At 64.4% G+C, this 21,210-nt stretch overlaps 1 protein-coding gene across 3 annotated transcripts in view; it reads left to right on the top strand.

Annotated features, from left to right (window-relative positions):
• The window catches only part of PARVB (parvin beta), an 81,047-nt gene that overhangs the window by 44,918 nt on the left and 14,919 nt on the right, over positions 1 to 21,210 (top strand). For 2 of the 3 annotated variants that reach the window (XM_036250901.1, XM_036250903.1), the window contains exons 4-8: positions 5,195 to 5,297; positions 7,964 to 8,104; positions 9,216 to 9,331; positions 13,539 to 13,597; positions 16,070 to 16,089. In XM_036250901.1, coding sequence (XP_036106794.1) covers positions 5,195 to 5,297; positions 7,964 to 8,104; positions 9,216 to 9,331; positions 13,539 to 13,597; positions 16,070 to 16,089 — 439 coding nt within the window. Of the gene's footprint in view, positions 1 to 5,194; positions 5,298 to 7,963; positions 8,105 to 9,215; positions 9,332 to 13,538; positions 13,598 to 16,069; positions 16,090 to 16,339; positions 16,820 to 21,210 lie in introns of those variants that run through there. The other variant, XM_036250902.1, reaches the window with a different exon arrangement.

Raw genomic sequence — 21,210 nt, 5'->3', positions numbered from 1 at the left:
AGAGGTGTGACCCCTCCGGCTGCTCCTGCTCAGAGCCGTGTGATGCGACACCCCGGCTCTGGGTGGACGGTCAGTCTCTGCTGCGTCCGGACGGGCAGACACCAGCTGACAAGGAGCCGGCTGACAAGCTGACAGTGTGTCGTTCCGAGTCAGGGGAGCAGGGCGGAGGGCGGGGCTCTGTCTCTCCTGCGCGCGCTCCCCCGCGTGGTTTCCAAGCCGCAGCGAGCGGTGAGGCTTCGTCCGTCCTGTTTGTCGTGTCCCCGTGTGGGCGGCAGGTTTGAGGCTCCAGTGGGAACCCCAGCAGGCTCTGGGGCCTCTCCCGCCGCGCCGGCCCGCTCCCCGCGGGCAGCCCGGACATCGCGTCGCTGCCGCGGCCAGCGGGGTGACCGGGCTCCGGTGACCTGGACTCCGGTCACGCAGTGCGTGTCTGGCCAAGTGCTTTTGAAACAGCTCCTCCACCTGCGCCGCTGCTGCGGAATCCGGTGGTGCGTGTCCACGGGGCTGACACGGCGTAAAGAGACCCTGTGCGTCACCTTTTACAAACCTGAGACTGCGATGCCGCCCTGGCCGGTTTGGCTCAGCAGTGAGACAACGTCTCGGGTTCGATTCCCAGTCAAGGGCACGTACCTGGGTTGCAGGTTTGATCCCAGGGCCGGTCGGGGTCATGCGGGAGGCAACCCATCGATGTGTCTTTCTTAAAATCAATGCAAAAGTGTCCTTGAGTGAGGATTCACAAAAAACGAAAACAAAAACAGAAAAAGACATTGAAAATGTCGGTTTTAGGACCCACCCCAAATGTTGATTCCTACTTTATTAACCCCCCCCCCCCCGAGTACCTGTTTGTTGTTTGGAACAAACGGAGCAGCTGCCAGCAGGCCGTTCACGGGGAGGCGTCAGCGTGAGGTGGCGAAGGCCCCCCGTTCCTCAGGGTTCTCCAGAGAAACAGAAGCAAGGGACCTGCCCTGCCCTGTCTCTGCCTGGCTCACATGGCGATGGAGGCTGGGAGGTCCCATCGCAAGCTGGGTGGAGACCCAGGTGCTGCGGTTCGAAGGCCAGAGAGCCGAGGACGAGAGAGCGATGTTCCGGCCCAGCAGCCGGGCAGACACAGGGCGAACCCTCCTTCCTCTGCCTTTTGTTCTGCCCGGGCCTTCGTGGATCGCATGGCGTCCTGAGACGGCCCGTAGGTTTGATGATTCGAGAGAAGCGTGGTTCTTGCCGTGAAGGGACCAGGTTAAAATAAGCCTGGGGAAGGTGTGTGGAGCGGGGCGCAGGAGGACCGCACCCTGACTTCCCCGGGAGTCGTGGACGGCGGCATTTGCTGGCACTGATGTGACCATATTCAAGGAGCGTCCCAGCCAGGGCAGCTCCTGAGCCTCGTGGTCCAGAGATTTTCCTGGGTGGCCCACCTGCAGACCTGAGCGGGTCAGTGAGGTCTGGGTGACATCGGGGCCTCTGGCCACGTCCCCGTCTTGGGAGCAGCAGGACATTCCAGAGGAAGCAGAGTTGTCTCCATGTGCTTTCTCTGTTCTCTGTCATCTGAACTGTCTTCACGCCCGGCCGGTGCAGCTCAGTGGTGGAGCGTCGACCCTGCACCAAGAGGTCGCCCGTTTGATTCCGGTCAGGGCACATGCCCAGGTTGTGGGCTTGATCCCCAGTGGGGGGCATGCAGGAGGTGGTCAGTCGATTTTCTCTCTCATCGACGTTTCTCTCTCTCTCCCTCTCCCTTCCTCTCTCTCTAAAATCAATAAAGAAAAAAAAATTTTTTTTAATTGTCTTCACCTCTTGCCTTGGCCCCTGTTCTGTTCCTCTGCAAATTTGCCCCTGACCCTGCTGTCTCCAGACAGTCACTGTGTAAAATGCTGTCCTCTGTCCTTTGCTTCCTATAAAGACCGGCTCTGGCGTTCATCCAGGAACCCCATCTGAGCATCTCTCGGGTCAGGGATGGAGGTCGAGGGGTGGGGGTGCGCTGGGCTCTGGAGTCCGGCTTCCCGGATTGGCAGACCAGCTCCGACTGGGGAGGGAGAGCAGCCGAGCCTGCCGCCAGCATGTCCAGGAGGGGACCGCGGACACGGCTCCAGGCCACTGCCGCGGGGCAGGCGGGTGGGCGGATTTAGAAGGGACACGGCCGCCCGAGAGACTCGCCCTGACGTCCTCTTGGCCAGTGTCCCGCCCTGTCACCGTTTTCCCCAGACCCTCCGCAGACGCCCTGACGTACAGGCAAAGCCTGTGCCGCCTGGGCCGTAGCGGCTCACCGACGGGAGCCTCTACTTCCGAACCCTCTTTCCAAGGGGGAATGGCCGTCCTCGTACCTTCCAGAAGGAATGGCCGGGAGAGGCCCCCGCACTCGAGAGCCCGTCGGCCCGCAGCCGCTGACTGCGTCATCGCCGGGGTCCGCCCTTCTCCCCACGAGCAGGTCTCACACCTCATTTCCCGGTTTATTGGACAAGACTCTGGTTGTTCAGCCCTGTTTTCTTCTCCCCTCGTCCCCGTGAAGAGCATCGGCCGTGGGCGGCTCCTCTGGGCGGAGGAGCTGCGGGAGGCGCCGGGATGCGATCGGGCGCTCCGCCCGCTGGGTCCAGTCCTCCGTGGATTCATTCGGCAGTGACGAGCCAGTTTGGAAGTGATTAAAACGTAACTGTTGTGGTTTGGGGGAGACAGGCTGCAGATCCTGACAATCATTCAGAAGAAGCTAGAGGGACAGTGACTTTTTTATTCTGGTTTGAGAAAGCTCGTAAAACGTGTGCGCCAAGGGCACCGTTAGGATACGTCCAGACGTGTGCCCGCAGGATTCGGGGCCTGCAAGTGAGGACATCCCTGAACGTCACGGAAGGGCTTGCGATCGGAGGGCGAGGACGGAGGAGCTGGGAAGCATGGGGTGGTGTCCCCGAGGAGACCGCACGTCCTCGGGGTGGCCGGCAGACCCGCGGTGGATTGCGGTTGCTTCTCAGCGCGGGGCACCTCCTGGCCCCCTGTGTGGAGCTCGCTTTTCACCCTGCCCTGGCTGGTGTTCCCGTCTGGGCTTTGATCGGCTCGGAGACCCAGATGGATTTCGAAGCTTCAGCTTCTCCACAGCAGACGCCATCTGTCCGGCGGTTCCCAGCAGGACAGCGCCCCGGGCAAGGCAGCCTCCGGAAGCAGCCAGTGGCGGGCCCCAGAGACCTCGCCAGGTCTGCAGGCTGTTCTGCAGTTTGTTTGGGCCCCTTCCGTGGGTCTGGCCCAAGGTTAGCCTCTGGGGGTACGGCGTGGGGCAACACGGTGGCCGCCGCGGGCCTGGGCCACCTGGCTGGGGTGTGTGTGTCAGGCTGCTACACCACACGCACCTCACTTTCCACGACCTGGGAGTGTGGTTCTCGTTGGTCCTTCTTGTCTGACCCCCAGGTCGGAGGGACCCCCAGGACAGAGGCCCCTCTGCCCTATTTATTCCCAGGGTCTGGCACATAGAAGGTGCTCCGTAAGTCAATTGATTAACACAATACCTGTGTATGGAGCGCCATGCCAGGCATTGAGCACTGGGTGCTGGGGACAGAGCCGCACACATGTCATAGCTGCTGACCTCAGCGAACTTGAAGTCCAGTCGGGGAGATCATGATGAGCAAAGATGAGTTGGCCTTGCCCATGTGACCAGGTCAGGGAAAAGGCACTTGGGTGTGCTGGGAGCTGTGGTATGAGGATGTGGCCTGGGTGGGGTGGGGCGGTCAGGTCAGGGACAATACAGGAGCTTGCGACCTGAAGGATGAGTGCGAGCTGGCCAGGCTGTCGGGACGGGGTGTGCTCAGTGTGGAGGAACAGCACGTGCAAAGGCCCTGAGGCGGGGGGAGCTTGGGGTATTTGAAGAACACAAGCGAGGAGGCAGGGTGCTCAGGTAGGGCTGTGGCGTTGGTCGAGGGAGGTGGTTGGGACAAGGGCAGTGGGAGAGGAGGTGTTGAGAAGTGGACCCAGTTGAGAAGTGGGCAGAAGTAATGTTACGGGGTGGAGTCCAGGCTCCTGAAACTCATGCCTGGTGTCTGCTTCCCTCTTGGAGAACAGCAGGCTTGGGGGTGACGCGTTCAGTGAGAGGAGCTCGTGGAACCTGCGCAGGACGGTGCGGGGGGGCGCAGGGGTTCCTGGGACAGGGACAGCGCTGGAAGGCAGGGGAGGGCATGAGCTGGCCTTGGGAGAGAGGGACACATCCGCCATCGAAGCTGCCTTTGCTCGTGCTATCCCCCGAGCACACTCAACGGGAAACGCTTTGGAGGAGAGTCTGGCCTGGAGAAGTGAGCAGCAGCCACGTAGAGAAGGTGTCCACCCGTATCCAGAGCCGCGCTGTCTGCCGCAGCCGAGCTGGGGGGGCGTGTGTCTACGCACTGGGCTGTGACTCACCCACGAGAACGCATGAAGTCACACGACGTGGATGACCTCGAAAACACGCCAAGTGGGAGAAGCCAGACCCAGAGCATTCTGTGGTTCCGTTCATACGAAATGTCCGGGCAGGCGGATCGATCCACGGGCAAGAGAGCTTGGTGGCTGGAAGGAACGGGGCGGGGGATGGGCGTGACTGATGAGCAGGTGCAGGGCTGCTTTGGGGGATGATGAAAATGCCCTTCGGTTGATGATGGCGATGGCTGCACGGCTTTGCGAGCACCCTGCAAACCACCGGCGCGCACCCTTGACAAGCGTGACTGTGTGGTGAGCGGATTCTGTCTCCACAAAGCTCTCAGGAAGGGCAGGAGCTCAGAGCTCGTGGTGTGGACCTCCGGGATCCCCTTTTCTCTGCAGCTTTAGGCCCGGGGTGATCGGGACTGTTTTTGGTGCAGATCTGAGGGGAGGGGAGGGGACAGACGGTTTATGGCCTGTGCTGCCTCAGGCCCCCCAGGGCAGTGCTAGTACCATCCGCTCATGGAACCCCCTCCTCACGCCCTGGTGAGCTGGTGTCCTCGGGCCCTGTGGCTGGGAGTTCCCGCCAGGAGCAGGCCCAGTCTGGGAGGGGGCTGCCTCCCCTGGGTTCTCGTGAATTCAGAAGCCCTGGCAGCCTGGGGGTCGGCACCCTCTGGCCCTGGCCGTAGGCTGGGAGCAGCTTGCCTTTCCCACCGCGGCCGGCCTGGCCCCTGTGCTGCGGCGTCCGGCTGTCCCGCGGCCCTCGGTCCTCCGCCGGCTATGGTCACTGCCTTAGTCCGGGTGGCGCTGCTGAGATGGCCATCACACCCGCCTCCCCCAGGTCCTCATCGACTGGATCAACGACGTGCTGGCGGAGGAGAGGATCATCGTGAAGCAGCTGGAAGAGGACCTGTACGACGGCCAGGTGCTGCAGAAGCTCTTGGGTGAGTCTGCGGGAGGGGCGTTCCCAGTGCAGGCCACCTGAGCCGGCCGACGGTCACACGTCCTGAGAGTGGGCCGGAAGCCCCAGTCCTGAGCCCTCAGCCCCCAGGTGGCGTCCGGGGGCCTGGGCTTCAGGGCCCCTGTCCCGTCGTCATTTCTCCGGTGGGCGTTCCACTCGAGCTCCTAGGCAGCAGGTCACGCACAGCTTCTAGGTGGTCCCCTGCTGTGCTGCTGGGTGCGCGCTGCCAAGGGGAGCGTGGACGGGGGTGCACGGGGCACCGGTTCCTCTGGGTGGCCCTCCCTGCCAGCCTGCGCCCCTCCCTTCAGACGGGGGGAGCGGGCGGGTGGTCCCGGAGGGTGTTCTGCGAGTGGGCTGTGGTTTGCAGGGGGCGGAGGGGCGAGGAGTGGACACTGATTGGACACAGCTCTTCATGTCGCCCCAGGGCAGCCAGAGCTCTGCCCCGAGCTGACGCGGGAGCGGTCAGGGTGCTGGCCCAGGGTCTGGAGCCAGGACGTGGCAGAGAGACAGAGACATGGAAAAGGAGAGCCGGGGCCGCGAGTCCCCAGTTCCTCTGGGTGACGGGCGCACGGTCACTGCACTGGCCGAGGCAGCGAGGGTGCCCTGCGGTCGGTCCCCTTGCTTCCAAGGACAGGGGCTCCTTCTGCAGGAAATGAAGGCGTGTTCGTCCGGGTCCTTCAGCTTCAGCTGTGTCCCCAAGGAGTTCTAATACATTTTTAGGGTCCCATAAGTCTGCAAAGGTGACCTTGAGGACTCAGTGTCCCCTTGTGTGTGGGATAACACACTTCCTAAGAGTCAGCAGGAGCCCCCTACTCCGTATAGTCTGGCAGAGGGGAGATGAGTCCGGGGTGTTCAACCTCAGAGCGAATAAATGCGTGAGGAGATGCCGAGGGTGGGAGGATCGGAGGGCTGGGGGCCAAGAGTGAGGGGGGGTGGGAGGATCGGAGGGCTGGGGGCCAAGAGTGAGGGGGGAGGATCGGAGGGCTGGGGCCGAGGGGGGGGGCGGGAGGATCGGAGGGCTGGGGGCCAAGAGTGAGGGGGGCGGGAGGATCGGAGGGCTGGGGGCCGAGGGGGGTGGGGGGGAGGATCGGAGGGCTGGGGGCCGAGAGGGGGGGCGGGAGGACTGGACGGGTGCGGTGGCTCGGGGGGGGGGGCGGGGAGGATCGGAGGGCTGGGCGGGCCGAGTGGGGGAGGCGGAGTGAGAGATCGGAGGGCTGGGGGCCGAGTGACGGGGGGGGCGGGGAAGTATCGGAGGGCTGGGGGGTCCGAGGGGGAGCGGGCGGGAGGATCGGAGGGCTGGGGGCCGAGGAGGGGGGGCGGGAGGATCGGAGGGCTGGGGGCCGAGGGGGCGGGCGGGAGGATCGGAGGGCTGGGGGCCGAGGGGGGGGGGGAGGATCGGAGGGCTGGGGGCCGAGAGGGTGGCCGGTGGCCGGGGCGGGTGGTCGGGCGGTGACCTCTGCCCAGGCTGCTCCGCAGCTGGAGTGGGAAGAAGGTTCCAGGCTGAGCTGAAGTGGGGAGCAGTCTGTAGCGTTCACTGGGCTGTGGAAGGGGGTGAATGTGCGGCGGGGTGGGGGTGGGGGCTGGGAAGATGGACAGGGCCACACCGTGTGCAGCCCTGGTGGACAGAAGTTTTTATTCCAAGTGACAGGTGACAGGAAGCCAGTAGAGGTTTTGGTCAGGGCCGTGACATGATCTGAGTTCACGTTTTCAAAGGTTACCCGGGCTTCTGGGTGCAGCACGAAGTGGCTCAGGAGGGGAGCCGAGCGATGGGCCGGGCACCGTCTGCGCAGCCCAGGTGCAGAGGACGTGGCCGGCGCTGGGGGAGGGCACCCTGGGGCGCCCCGGGGCAGTGCCCAGGACGGGGTGCTCGGGACGGTGCTGTGAGTGATGAATGCAGTATCCCAAGCCCAGGGGCGTTGCTGTATGTATCCGTGTCCTCGAGGGGACAGACGTCAGGACTGCGTGTCCTTGCTCGGTTTGGGGGAGGGGGGCTGCAGACACTGCCAGTGCAAATGCCTTAGCAGTTCCTTGGGGGGGACACTGCAAGATAGACACCCCATTTGTGACTGGCCTGTGTGATGATGCGACTCGACTTGGAATAAACAGACCGGAGGGGCCCTGGGCTCCTTCCTGGCCTTGGCCCACGCAGGTGCGGGGCCGGACGTCGCCCACCGCTGGTCTTAGCCCCAGGAACTGTCCTTTAAGCTGATGTGACGGTTTTTGTCTGGCTCCTCCAGGCTGCTTCCTGCTCACTCTGGGAAACTGGGTAGTCGCAGGCATCGGGGGCCTGGTTGTCCCTCCCGGCGCCCAGATGAGACGAGCGTGGGCCGGGAGGGCCTGGGAGGCGGAGGGAACATGTCCCACCCTGATCTTCCCATCCAGTCCTCTTCCCGCCGGGAAGGCCCTGGCCCGCCTCCGCAGCTCCCGTCCGTCCCCGCAGGTCACCTCCTTGCCCGTCCACGTCAATCATTCTGTCCATTTCATGCACACAGAATGTCCCCAAGGGGGACGCCGGCGTTCTGCCCGCGCACCCCACCCCCTTTCATTCTGGAGCAGTTATCGGAGGAACTCGGGTGACCTGACCAGGCGTCCCTGCGCCCCCCCGGCCACGCCTGACAGCCTGCCCTGCTCTTGTCCTCCTCACCGCAGAGAAGCTGGCCGGCTGCAAACTGAACGTGGCCGAGGTGACGCAGTCTGAAGTCGGGCAGAAGCAGAAGCTGCAGACGGTGCTGGAGACGGTGCAGGAGCTGCTGAGGCCCCACGGCTGGGCGCTGCGGTGGGCGGTGGACGGTGAGCGGCGCGGGGGCGGGGCTCCCGGCTCTCCACCGGCCACTTCCCATCGGATCTCACAGTGAACAAGCTCCTTCACCCTGCTCCGCGACAGGCAGGCATGGTGGGGAAAGCCAGCACCCCAATCCAGGAGCGCGCGGCCCCACCCACCACCTTTGTCTGTCCCCTTCTCCCCCACCCCCCGGACTTCAGGACAGAGTGGAGTTCTTTCTGGTCGGAGAGACGTCAGAGGGAGGGTGGGAATTCATTACAAGACAGAAGCTGTGTGGGGTTCTTGCCAGGGACACCCAGACACCCAAGCCGCCACACCAGGTGGGCGGCACCGTGACCCACCCGAGCAGGTCCTCAGGAGGTGCGCGCTGGGCCCAGGCTGTGTCTCAGAGGTGCTGGCGTTAGGAACACGTGACCTCGCAGTACACCCAGCCAGGACGCGAACCGGAAGGGTGAAAAACTAGACCGAGGAAGCGGAGATCCCTCTCCGGGCTTTCTCCCCACACCCCTCGCCCTCCATGCAGGGCAGTCCGGCTGTGGCTTAGGAGCCCCCCTGCTGGGGAGGGGCCCTGTGGCTGCCCTGTGGTCGGTTTCTGGCTTCTTAGCACCGAAACCTCGGACAGACCCAAGCTGACCTCACGGGTAGCGGGGCTGTGGGTGGGGCATCGGGTGCTCTGTAAACAGTAAAGCCCTGTGCTCGGTGGTGACAGTGGCCCCCGTACCGGAGAAGACGAGCTCTCAGAAGGCCAGGGACCTAGGCGGGTGGAATTCAGGTCTCCCGTCCCCAAAGCAGCATTTCCGATAGCCTGCCCTCGTGGGGTGGCTCATGGCAGAGAGGTCGTGATGCGCGTCCCTGTGCCGGCTGAGTGGCAGGGTGACCTGTTTCTCACGATCTTCCCTTCTCCTGCGCTTGCACGAGACACCGAGGCCGACAGACAGGCCCGAGTCAGGCGCTGAAACGGAGTTCGGGGGGATGTGCGTCGGCTCTCTCCGTTTCTCCATGGCCTGTGGTTTCCCTCCAAGGTCTCATTTCCACGTAGCTTCGTCATCGCCTTTTGGACGCAGGCTCGGGGTTACCGTATAACGCTCTAACGAGGCTTCTTCTGTCCTCCCCCACAAGCCATCCACGGGAAGAACCTGGTGGCCATCCTCCACCTGCTCGTGTCCCTGGCCACGCACTTCCGGGCCCCGATCCGCCTCCCTGAACATGTCTCCGTGCAAGTGGTGGTCGTGCGGGTGAGTAGCGCCAGGTGGCCGGCCTGTCCCCCACGCGGCTGCAGGGGCACCTGCCCTCTCCCTCCTGTGCTCCCCGCTGTCTCCTTTCTGTCCCCCCGGGAGGCTGCTTTCTGTGTCTCCCTCTCGACAAAGCGCGTGTCTCACCCTGACCTTGAGACAGGCGGTTGGAGCAGGGACAATGTCATCGATGTGAAGAGGCAGATTCCAAGGCACGGGAGTGCCGGGGTGTCATTCCCCACATTTTCGAGAAGAACATTCATTTCTCTTGGAAGCCGCTGGTCGGAATGCAGGCTCTGAGCAAGCGTATTGTTTGCTGGAGAGGGGCGGGGCCGGCTTGTGACACAGAGGCCGGTGAGGCACCTGCGGGCTCAGTCTGTGTGGGGGCCGCCCCCCCACTCCTCCGCCTTGGGGGTCGTTTCTCTGGCTTCACTTGGAGAACTGTAGCCAGGAGCCAGGGTCCTTCTGAGGGAGGCCCAGCTGCCTTTCCTGGCTGTGTCCTTGCATTTCAGGGACAGACTGCCCCGGCTGGGTGCTTTGTCCAGTACGCATCTGCTGAGCACCTGCTGCGTACCTGGTGCTCCGTGTGGCTGTTGCCGTCCCTCCGTGAGGGAAACAGGCCAGAGTCCGACAGGAGCAGCTGCTTCTGCCACGGGGCCGAGGGGGCACCCAGAACCGAGGGCTCCAGCGTTTATTAATTGTTGTTTTTTTTTTAAATCCTCACCTGAGGATGTTTTTCTATTTATCTTCAGATAGAGTGGGAGGGAGGGAGAGGAGAGAGAGAAGCATCGATGTGAAAGGGACACATCGACTGGTTCCCTCCTGAAGGACCCCAACCAGGGCCGGGGATGAACCGCAACTGAGGCACGTGCCCTTGGCTGGAATCGAACCCGTGACTCATTGGTCCGTGGGCCGACGCTCTAACCGCCGAGCCAGCCCGGCCAGGGCTCCAGTGTTCGTTTTATTGGGGATGTCCGGCTCCACGCTGTCCTCCGGTCTGTGGACTTACAGGGCCTGGTCTCTGTGGTCGGCGAGGCTCTGGCCGGCCCTGTGATTCCCAAGGGAGTGACCCCTGCGTGCACCGGGAGCTCGGCCTCACCCGGCGGCCGGGACGCCCTTCCCTGGCGTCAGATGAGGCGCTCCTGCTATTGGCCCCCTTTGCTCCCTGAGGAGCGAGTTTGTGGTTGGGGGTGACGAGGACAGGGAACTATGCCCGTTGTCATCGGCTCGGCCGGCGGGAAAGGCTTCTTGAGGACACACGGGAACACGGTTCCCAGACCCACGCACGTCAGCCCAGGCCCCCGGAGCTCCCTGCCGCTTACTCACTGGGCTATTTCCTTTCAGGCCTGAACTTTGGTTTAATCTTTTGGGTTTGCGGGAAGTTTTACTGACCCGGGCAAGCACTTGCTGGCACGCCCTCCTTGACCAGGGTCACGGAAGGATTCCTTGGGCCACCGCCCAAGCTGGGGAGAGGCAGTCTGAGAGCGGCCGGCCTCAGCCTCAGCCGGTCCCAGACCTCAGAGGGCCCGCCTTCCCCAGGGCCCCGCCCGCGCCGTCCTCCAGGCCCAGGGGTGCAGGGGTGCCGCAGTGGGTGGAGGGATGGATGAGGGCTGTGCCCCAACCACCACCCAGCACTGCTGTCTCTGAGCTACAGTGATTTCCCCATAAAACCGAGGTTATACTACAAACCTGGAAAACTCAGCTTCCGGTGTCCCGCGCCTAGGGCTGTGCCCACCGGCCGGCGCCCACCTCATGAGAAGGAGAATCGGGGTCCCGGGCCTCTCCCAGGGCTCCCCTGAGGCTCCGTCAGGGTGGGGCAGCTCCACGGACAGGCGCCTGCAGGAAGGCTTCCCGCGAGGCCGGACACAGCAAGGCTCCGGAGCCTGTATCTTGAGAGGGGTGCCCCGTGGGCTGCCAGCTGGGAGTGACCTCCCTGTCCCTTGAAGGGGTTCAAGCAGGGGCTTTCGGTGGGGGCTGGGGTAGCTGGCCATGAGTGGCACCCTGAGGCTGCCCACACCCCCGCCAGGCTCCGGGAGCCGTGTTCGTGGCCTAGAGCTGCTCCCACACGCCGCCACACGCCGCCACACGCCAGGGGTTTGAGAACAGCAGACAGGATTCCCTCCGGGCCGGAGGCCCCGTGTCCTAAGGAAGGAGCTGGCAGGGCGCGTCCCTCTGGGCTCCAGGGAGGGGCCTTCCTGCGGCCTGCGGCCCGGCTGGCGCAGGCCCCGTGCCCTTGGCGTGTGGACACCTGGGTGTAGTCTCTGCCTCCTTGTCTCGTGGCCTCTCCTCTCTGTCCACCTTCCGTGTCTCTGTTTTCTCTCCCTGTCAGGACCCCGGCATCTGGCATGGGAGACCCGCCCTAACCTTCTATTAACCTGTTACAGCTGCATCACCCGGTTTCCAAATATGGCCGAATTCTGGGGCTCTGAATGGACCCAACTCTGGGGGGCGTGTGTTACATCATTGATGTTTCCCATCATTGTGTTTGCTCCTCACCTCTCCCAAGTGCAGGGCGTGGTATGGGGGTCCCTCTGGGAGCTGGTGTTTCTCCTGAGACCCCCACAGCTTCGAGAGACATGGAGCCTAAGCGCGGGGGTGGGGGTGGGGGTGGGGGTGTGGCAATTCCAGCTCCCAGAGGCTCCCGGCCCGGATGTGGGCACCATTCTTTGTTCTTTCGCTGTCCCTGAGGTGGCTCGTGGGCCTGGCCATCTATGCACGGCCTCAGGAGCCCTGAGGCCCTCTTCCCGACGTCTACCCTCCCCCCATCTGCCCTGCCCCCACCTGCCCTCCCCCCGTCTGCCCTCCTGACCTGCCCTCCTCCCGACCTGCCCTCCTCCCGACCTCTGCCCTCCTCCCGACCTGCCCTCCTCCCGTCCTGTCCCTCCCTGCCCTCCCGACCTGCCCTCCTCCCGACCTGCCCCTCCTCCCGTCTGCCCTCCTCGCCCTCCCTCCTCCCGTCTGCCCTCCTCCCGACCTGCCCTCCCCCCGTCTGCCCTCCTCCCGACCTGCCCTCCTCCCGTCTGCCCTCCTCCCGACCTGCCCTCCCCCCGTCTGCCCTCCTCCCGACCTGCCCTCCCCCGTCTGCCCTCCTCCCGACCTGCCCTCCTCCCGACCTGCCCTCCTCCCATCTGCCCTCCTCCTTACCTGCCCTCCCCCCGCCTGCCCTCCTCCCGACCTGCCCTCCCCCCGTCTGCCCTCCTCCCGACCTGCCCTCCTCCCGACCTGCCCTCCTCCCATCTGCCCTCCTCCTGACCTGCCCTCCCCCCGTCTGCCCTCCTCCCGACCTGCCCTCCTCCCATCTGCCCTCCTCCTGACCTGCCCTCCCCCGTCTGCCCTCCTCCCGACCTGCCCTCCTCCCATCTGCCCTCCTCCCGTCTGCCCTCCTCCCGACCTGCCCTCCTCCCGTCTGCCCTCCTCCCGACCTGCCCTCCTCCCGTCTGCCCTCCTCCCGTCTGCCCTCCTCCCGTCTGCCCTCCTCCCGACCTGCCCTCGTCCCGTCTGCCCTCCTCCCGTCTGCCCTCCTCCCGACCTGCCCTCCCCCGTCTGCCCTCCCCCCGACCTGCCCTCCTCCCGTCTGCCCTCCCCCCGACCTGCCCTCCCCCATCTGCCCTCCCCCGTCTGCCCTCCCCGTCTGCCCTCCTCTCGTCTGCCCTCCTCCCGTCTGCCCTCCTCCCGACCTGCCCTCCCCCCGTCTGCCCTCCTCCCGACCTGCCCTCCCCCCGTCTGCCCTCCTCCCGACCTGCCCTCCCCCGTCTGCCCTCCCCCGACCTGCCCTCCCCCATCTGCCCTCCCCCGTCTGCCCTCCCCCATCTGCCCTCCCCCGTCTGCCCTCCCCCCGACCTGCCCTCCTCCCGACCTGCCCTCCCCCCGTCTGCCCTCCTCCCGACCTGCCCTCCTCCCATCTGCCCTCCTCCCGACCTGCCCTCCTCCCGACCTGCCCTCCCCCGTCTGCCCTCCCCCCGACCTGCCCTCCTCCCGTCTGCCCTCCCCCCAACCTGCCCTCCCCCATCTGCCCTCCCCCGTCTGCCCTCCCCGTCTGCCCTCCCCCCGACCTGCCCTCCTCCCGACCTGCCCTCCTCCCGTCTGCCCTCCCCCCGACCTGCCCTCCCCCCCGACCTGCCCTCCTCCCGACCTGCCCTTCCCCGTCTGCCCTCCCCCCGACCTGCCCGGGTGTTTGTGTGTTTTTCACTTGTTCATTCTGGCCTTTCAGAAGCGGGAAGGCCTGCTGCATTCCAGCCACGTCACGGAGGAGCTGACCACGACCACCGAGTAAGTGGCCCTGCCGCCCCGTCCTCCTGGCCCCGTGGCCCCAGGGACACGACACCTCACGTCCCTCCACTTGGCGGTGGATCCCGCCCGCGTCTGCCCGGCTGGCAGCCTCCACGGCCTGCGCCAGAGCTCGCTCCCTCTTTGGAGGGAGGACGAGGGAGAGTGTGGGCTGGTGGTGAACGAGGAACCCAGACCATTACTTCCCACGTAGAAACATTAGAAAACGTCTGGCGGAGCAGGTAGAACTCCTGTAGCTGCCTGAACCGATGGACACGTGGGAACACATCGATCATGTTCACAGTCTCCCTCAGGGAGGGAAAGGGAGTGGAGGGCGTCGACCTTCGGTAGGGCCGGCGCACTCAATCCGCAAAGTGAGGGCAGAACAGTTCTTCCCCAGGGCGGGGCCTTTGACTCCTTGTGTTTGAAGGGGCCTTGGCAGTGTTGAGAGGGGAGGGAGGGGGCGTTCGGACGGTCAGAGGGACCACAGTCCCCGTTCATTTACCCGTCTGCACTGGCTCCGCAGAGGGACCACACGTCTAACCCACCACTGCTCGTGGGCAGACAGGGCTGAGCCACCCTGGCCTGGAGGAGCCGGAGGGCGATCCTTAGGCCTAAACCGCTTCCAGCACATTGCGAATAGCAGGTCCCGTGGTGCGTGTCGCGTGGGGTGTCGGCGGCCCTCCGCACACCCTGTGGGGGGTCTTTAAAGTCACGGCACTTGTGCCCCCGACTAGAGCTGTTCGGGATGGAACGGAAGGTGGGCTATCGGCCGTCTCAGCCCACCCACTCAGTTCACAGGGGCTGATCACTGTCGTGAGTCCATGCAGGTCTTTCAAAGCGCGAAGCCGACCCAGGAAGCCACTCCCGGTGCGGGAGCAGGCAGGGGGTGGGAGGGACGCTGCCGGCGGCCTGGTGCGTGGGCAGCTCTGTGCCGAGCCCGTGGCGGGGACGTGGGGGCCCGGAGGGGCGGGGAGGGGCAGGGAGGGGACAGCGGGCTTTGGGGCAGGAGGAGGACTTGAAAGGGGTGAGGAGTGGCCTGGTGTCTTAGTTGTCCATGGTCATGTAACAAACCACCCCAAACCAAGTGGCTTGAAGCGACAGTCATTTTATTTGATGACAGTTCTGTGCGACAGCTGGGGCTGGGCTCAGCTGGGTGGCTCTTAGGCTGGTCTGGGGGTTGGTGACAGTGTGGACCTCTGTCCCTCCGCATGTCTCTCCTTCTAAAGCTGGGCATCCTCCATGGTGCCCTCAGGTTTCGAGAGGGCGAGAGGGCCTCCCCGGGTGCCCCGTACCCCCACACTCAGAGTCAGAGCCAGTGAGAAGGCCATCCCGGACCAGAGGGCGGGGACAGACCCTGCCGGTGGGGGAGCAGCGGTGGACGGCCCACGGGGCCTACTGTGTGCCAGGCGCTGTGCTGGGCGCCGGGAGGCTGACCGTTGCTGCTCCTCCAGGGCTGGCGGTCTAGCGGACGAGGAAGGGTGTGTCTTAGAAATGCGACATCAGCTTGTGGGAAGTGCCGTGAGCCCTGAGGGAATTTCCGAGGAGCGGAGCACCCCAGACGCGGGTGGGGGAGCTGTCCAGCGGACTTGGCTTGCCCTGGCCCACCCCTTCCCCTAGCACGTGTGGCATCGCAGTCCTCGGACGTCTGCCTAAACCATTAGTGCCCGTCTGCCTCCTGCTGCATCTGACTTCAGTCGCCTCGCGGCTTGCCCTCCCGCCGTACTGAAAGCCCGTCTTCAGTTTCTTACGGCGTCCTGCCCACCTCCCGTCTAGCCTCAACATCCTTCCCATCTCTTTCTAGAGGCGGCTCTGAGGCCACCTCCTCCAGGAAGCCCCCTCTGTTTGCAGGCAGGAGCAGCTGGCTTCTTTTGGTTCCCACCGCATCTCCCGTGTGTCACGCTGGAGAGCACCGCCAGGTGCCCCGAGGGCGGGCCAGGGGCGTCACTACTGTACCTCCATGGCCTGCTCATAGCGGGGGCTCCAGAAAGTATTTGTTCAATGAGATGGAGCCCAAGGACTTGAGGCCAGAGAGGTTTGGGGAGGACATAAAGATGGCTTTGTGTCTCGGGAAGGTGGCACATGGGAGGAGCTGCGCCTTCGTGCCCCTGAAGTCGCCACAGAGAAGCCAGGTATCCACCCATTGGCTTCAGCGTGGCCTGTGGCTCCCCAGGATCCTGTTACAGGGAGATGGGGCTCAGGTCACCTGCACCCTTGTATTTTAAAGTTCACCATCCATGCTGGTCAGGAAGACCCTTTTCCTGCTGATATGAACCCCTCCGTGATGTGCACACCCTCCCAGCGACAAGGGCAGAGGGCTTTAAAAGAAGATGATGATTTACTGTGGGACGGAATTGATCAAAGTGTGGTCACGTTCTATAAATAGCCCTCAGGGGGGCAATCCCGGCCGGCGGCGCTGGGTCGCCCTCCCCGCACACGGACTCACTGCGCGCTCTCTCTCTCTCTTGTTTGCAGGCAGATGATGGGGCGCTTTGGTAAGTAAGCCCGGGCGGGGTGAAGGTGGGGGGTCAGGGGTGGTGGGCACTGGGCTGGCCCGGAAGCCCCCAGGGTTCACGTGGGGCCGCAGGAGCCCTGTGCTTTTAGCTGCGCTGGGACCCTCGAGGAAGCTGGGGCTCCCCGGGGCTCCCCGTGGGCCCTGTGCTGGGGCCGTGGTGTGCTTCTCCGAGCAGGGAGGGGCCGGGCGGGAGGAGAGGAGTGTGGGTGACAGCACGTGCTCCCCCGCAGGGACGCAGCCCGAGTGGAAACCAGGACAGCAGGGAGGGCAGAGGTGCCGGCTTGCATGCGAGCGTGTTAGCCAGGGGAGACTTCCTGAAGGGGTGGAGCCTCCTGCCTTAAAACCTCTGCTCAGCCAGCTCCCTTCCAGGCACAGCCCTGCCTCTGCCCCGCTGGGCACACTGGCCTGCCCCGTGGCCTCTCTGTCCCTCTCTGTGGAGTGGGTTGGTCACAGTTGCTGGGCAGACGACGTGAGAGTGAGCACGGGATCTACTCGGCCGCCGGCTCTCCTTCTGCGGGGCGGTGGTTAGGGTTCCCCAGAGCTGGTCCCTGCCCGTTGGAGCCCCGTGGCCCCGTCTGCACCTCGGCGAGGGGTGGCGGATGGAGGGACAGCTGTGGCAGCGTGGACACCAGAGGCAGCCTGAGCCAGGCGCACTGCTTTGGAGACTATTCCAAAAGCATCGGCCCCCAAATACCATGTTCCGCAGTGAGCGGGTGGGAGCATGTCCGCAGGGAACGTGGAAACCCAGCAGACGTGTCCGCGTGTGCTCGGGGGCCTGCCGGCCTGGAGCTGGTCCGGGAGCTGCAGGGCCCCGGGGGAGCGTCCCCCGGAGCTGTCCCGGGGCTGTGGGGGTCCAGGGGCACCCCACTGCTACCTGTGTATGAAGAAGGCTCTTCGGTTCTCAAAGGTCTTAAACGTGAGACGACGCCACAGTGACGCTTTCTTAGGTAGGCCTGAACACGGGCCTGGGAATCCCCGTCTGCCCTGTGTTTTAAGTAGCAATTCAGGTCTTTTCTGTGTCTTTATTAATTAAACAAATGGGGGTGCAGAGGAAAGGAATCCGTCACGTGCCAGTTGCTGTGGGCAGAGTAGCAGTGGGGAGTGCAGCTCACTGCAGGGCCAGCGTGGGGCGCCCCGAGTGGACGGGCATGTGGGCGGCCTGGCCCTGTCTGGGGAGGCCCGTCTGGGGGCGCAGTGCATGGTCTGCGGCTTCCCTGTCCTTGCCGCAGGGGGTCCTAGACCTCTGGATTGTAGAGGCCCGGGGGTGACGAGTGGGGCCCGCGGAGCATTTGAAACTGTGGTCTGCGGTTTTCTGTGTGTTGGCACCTCTGTGTTTGGGACAGGCCTGCTCCAGGTGTCAGAGACCTTGGGGGGCTGTGTGCAAGAGAGAGGAGACGCTGGGGGAGGGGCCCCGGCAGCCTGTGAGCGGGCGCTGCTGGGGCTGGTGCCAGGACCCGACTCCTGGGTGAGAGCCAGGTGTCACGGTGTGTGAAGGGGACATGGGGGAGGGGGGCCCGGAGCATGGGGGGCAGGGACGTGGAGCCACGGAGCCCGAGGACTTGGCCTCATTCCTGCACAGGCTCTTGCATCCGTGTGAGATGCAGAGGCTGTTAGTGGGTGGCAGGCAATTAGTTCCACTCCCTGTTGGCTTCACTGACGCAGCTGCCGGGTCTCCTGGTTCCCACGCCAGCAGCCTGGAGCAGCGGGCCAGCCTTCTCCTGTGCACACCTTCGCCGCCGCCAAGGTGGGATCTCCCCCAGGGTACTGGCCCCCGCTGGCCCCTCTAGTTGATTCCTTTGCACTGTCGCTGGGGCCAGGCTTCCTAAGCACCCCTTTACCCCTCACTCCTCCTCACCACCCCCACCTTGGTTTAGGACAGAACCACGGTCCTTGCAGTGGCCCTCCTGGACGCCCCCTCCTGGTCTCTGGCCTCCTCGCTCCCCTACATGTCCAGCCTGCGTGTGGCTCCCTCTCTGCCCCCAGGACACTTCCCTTCAGCGTTCACACCGCAGAACCCTGCGCTGGGAATGCTCTCCCTCCAGATTCCCCCATGGCTCACGCCCTCACCTCCAGCTCTCCCTCAAATGTCACTTACCGGGGGCCCTCCCTGAGCACCCTCTGCTCCTACTGCCCCCACCTCACCTTATTCTTTCTTTACTCGTGTCTCCGCTCACAGGAGGCACCTTGCTGTGCTCACTCGCGTCAAGCCCCGCCACGTGTCTGGCGGGCACGGGGAACCTGGCAGTGTGGGGACCCCGGCCCTTCTCACTCTCCGTTAGCACATGGCTGCCCGAAGAGTAAGCGTCTTGGGGGCTGGAGCCGGGTCTTCCTCAGTGCATGGCCCAGGAGCTTCCAGAACAGCAGGCGGACGCTCCCTGGCTGGTGTCCACCCCTGGGCTTCGCAGAGCGTGTGTCCCTGGCCTCAGTGTCTCCCATAAGCTCTCTGAGCTAGGGAGGGAGGGTCCACTCTGCCCCCCACCCCCTACCCCCAGCTCCTGACATCATTGCTAGGGGAATGGGAAGCCCTTCTCTCCCCAGGGGAGTTGGGGAGCTGCAGCCTGATCTCCATGGCAACGGGTTTGCTGGTTGTCTTTCTCTGAATGCGCCCCCTCCCCCTCCCCGGCTTCTTCCCAGAGCCCCTTCCTGGGTAAGTGGGGGAGAAGGGAGGAGAAGCTGTCTTCTTCTTCCCCTCCTGGCCCCTCTGGGTCACCCACCCCCCGTCTGCCGCTGGGCCTGTTCCCACACCTCTCCTGGTCATGGACCCTGAGCCCGCGGGACCCAGCCCCCTCGCCTCCCTCACAGGCCACCCGGTGTGGGGCCCTCTCTGCTTTCTGTTCTCTGCCCGGAACCCCCTTCCAGTCTTCTCGTCCCGTGGGACCCCCTCCTCGGGCCCCTGTGTCCCAGGGCCCTGAGCGTAGACGCCTCCAGGGACCGGGCTGATCACATGAAAGGGAGGCGGCCGGAATATCTGATGGTAACAGGCAGCTGCCCCTTGGCCTCTGGGGGTGGCAGCGGGGAGGGGTGGGGTCTGGGGCAAAGTGCAGAGTCCACAGTGCACTTCGAGTGGGGCTCGCTGATGTCAGGTGGGAATGTGGATTCGTCGGTTCTTGAAGAGAAGCCAGAAACTCAGAACTATGGATACAACTTCCAACTTAAAAAACGACTCAAACAAAAACAACTTTTCCTGGACCAAACCAGACATCCCTGAAGGCTGAGCCTGGCGGACACTGGCACACGCCAGTTGACTCGGCCCCTTTCGGTGTCCTTTCTGGCCACCTCGGTTTACCCCTCAGCCCCTCCCAAGGGCAGGGCTGCTCCCTGTTTGTTTCTGTGACCCAGAGGAGGGTGTTTTCACCCCCCACTTTACCAGGAGCGACCTGCCTGAAGTCAGGGGACTGTGGAGTCGGGCAGCTGGGATTTGAACCCAGATCCATTTTCGTGCCCAAGGCCAGGCGCGGGGTGCAGCGAAGGCCTGCGGGCCCTGGTGACGCCGCTCTGTTGCCCTTCCTCGCCCCGACTCTGCGAGCCCCGCGGTGCCCGGCTAAATATACCCCGCTGACGTCAGCGCTGTGCTCTGGGGTTTTCTCAAACTGCATTTAAAATTCGTGTTTTGCTTTGTAAAGATTAGCTTTTCCCCTCTTCAGCCGGCCGTCTGATTGAGTATAATCTGACTTAGACGATTACAGCAGTAATTGACTTGGGCAGAGGCTTCTGCACCCCACCCCCACCCCTCACACACGCCTGGTCCCCGTATGCATGTGTGCACCTGTCACACACCCACACCCCTTCCTTCTCTCCCGCCTTCTTCCCTTTCACCTTCCCCCCTCCCCAAAGCCGCAGGAGGCAGGGGCTGGGCTGTGAGGGGCCCTGCGGCCCTGCCCTGGGCAGTGGGGTACAGAGCTCCTCCCTGTCACCTGGCTCTGCAGCTCCTCGGGCCCTCACCTCCTTTTCTCATTGTCCCCAACCCCTGCGTCAGGCCGGGCAGGACTGAACGTCCCCGGGCTGGCTCTGGTCCCGGAGGAGACCCCACCCCCGCCCGCTGGGCTGGGTTTGGGCCTAAGCCCTGGCTAGTGACAGAGGACCTCGTGCTGACCCCAGAAACCTGGGGGGTCAGCGGCTCCTTCAGGACAGAAGTCAGGAGCCCCAGGCCCTTCCAGACGTCCTCCTCTCCTGCCCTCCTGCCCGGCAGCGACTCCCACAGCCCTGCCTCCACCCTGGAGACCTCAGCCCCGGCCTGGGGTCCTGCTGGCAGTGGTCTCTGCCCTGCCCGCCACGTCCCCCCGCGGCTTCAGCCTAGAGCCGGGCCCCTGGCCCCCAGCCAGCCCGCTCCTTTCTCAGCCCCAGGGAGGCAGGGGCTGCGCTGACAGCCGCCCGTGACCTCGCGCGGGGGGAAGGTGGGATTCTGTGTTGGCTGGTCCCCCACGTGGGTTAGGGCTCGCCTGGGCAAAGGGAGATGGGTGGGGTGGTGAAACGGACCCCCTCGGGCCCCGAAGATCTTCCCACAGGGGTACCCTGGAAGCGTGCAGAGACTCTGGAGCAGCGTCCCCTCTGTCCACTCATGTGTTCTGAGCACTGGCTGCGGCCCCTCCCTGTTCTGGGACGAGGGACGGTGGTGCCAGCCCTCCGGCGCTGACTGCCCAGCGATCCGGAGCAGACAAGTGAGGAGGAGCCTGCGGCGTAGTGACTAAGCAGTAGTGACTAAGCGCTGTGGAGAACGCCCCAGGGCAGGAGGAGACTGGCAGGGGCTGCTCTGCTCCCGGCTCAGGGAAGGCCCTCAGGAGGCAGTGCAACCGGCAGGAAGGGAGACAGGTGAACAGCAGGTGCAAAGGCCCTGCCGGGAGCGAGTGACAGAGAAGCAGCCCGGAGGCCGGTTGGCGGAGTCAAGTCAGGGAGGGTGAGTGTGTCCGGGACGATGCTGAGCTCCGAGAGTCCCGTGGGCCCATAGGAAGGAGAATGGTTGTTTTTTTTTAAATCCTTATTGTTGGATGTAAAATGTATTACAGATGTTCCACATTTTTCCCCCATTAACCCCCTCCTCTCCCCTCGCGCCCCCCTCCCGCCTTTTCCCACACTATTGTCTGTGTCCATTGGTTATGCATAT

The sequence above is a fragment of the Molossus molossus genome, unplaced genomic scaffold (genome assembly GCF_014108415.1).
Source record: "Molossus molossus isolate mMolMol1 unplaced genomic scaffold, mMolMol1.p scaffold_m16_p_10, whole genome shotgun sequence".
In the NCBI taxonomy this organism is placed as follows: domain Eukaryota; kingdom Metazoa; phylum Chordata; class Mammalia; order Chiroptera; family Molossidae; genus Molossus; species Molossus molossus.
Note: the sequence above shows the minus strand (reverse complement) of the source record. Positions and strands in the feature narration are given on the sequence as shown.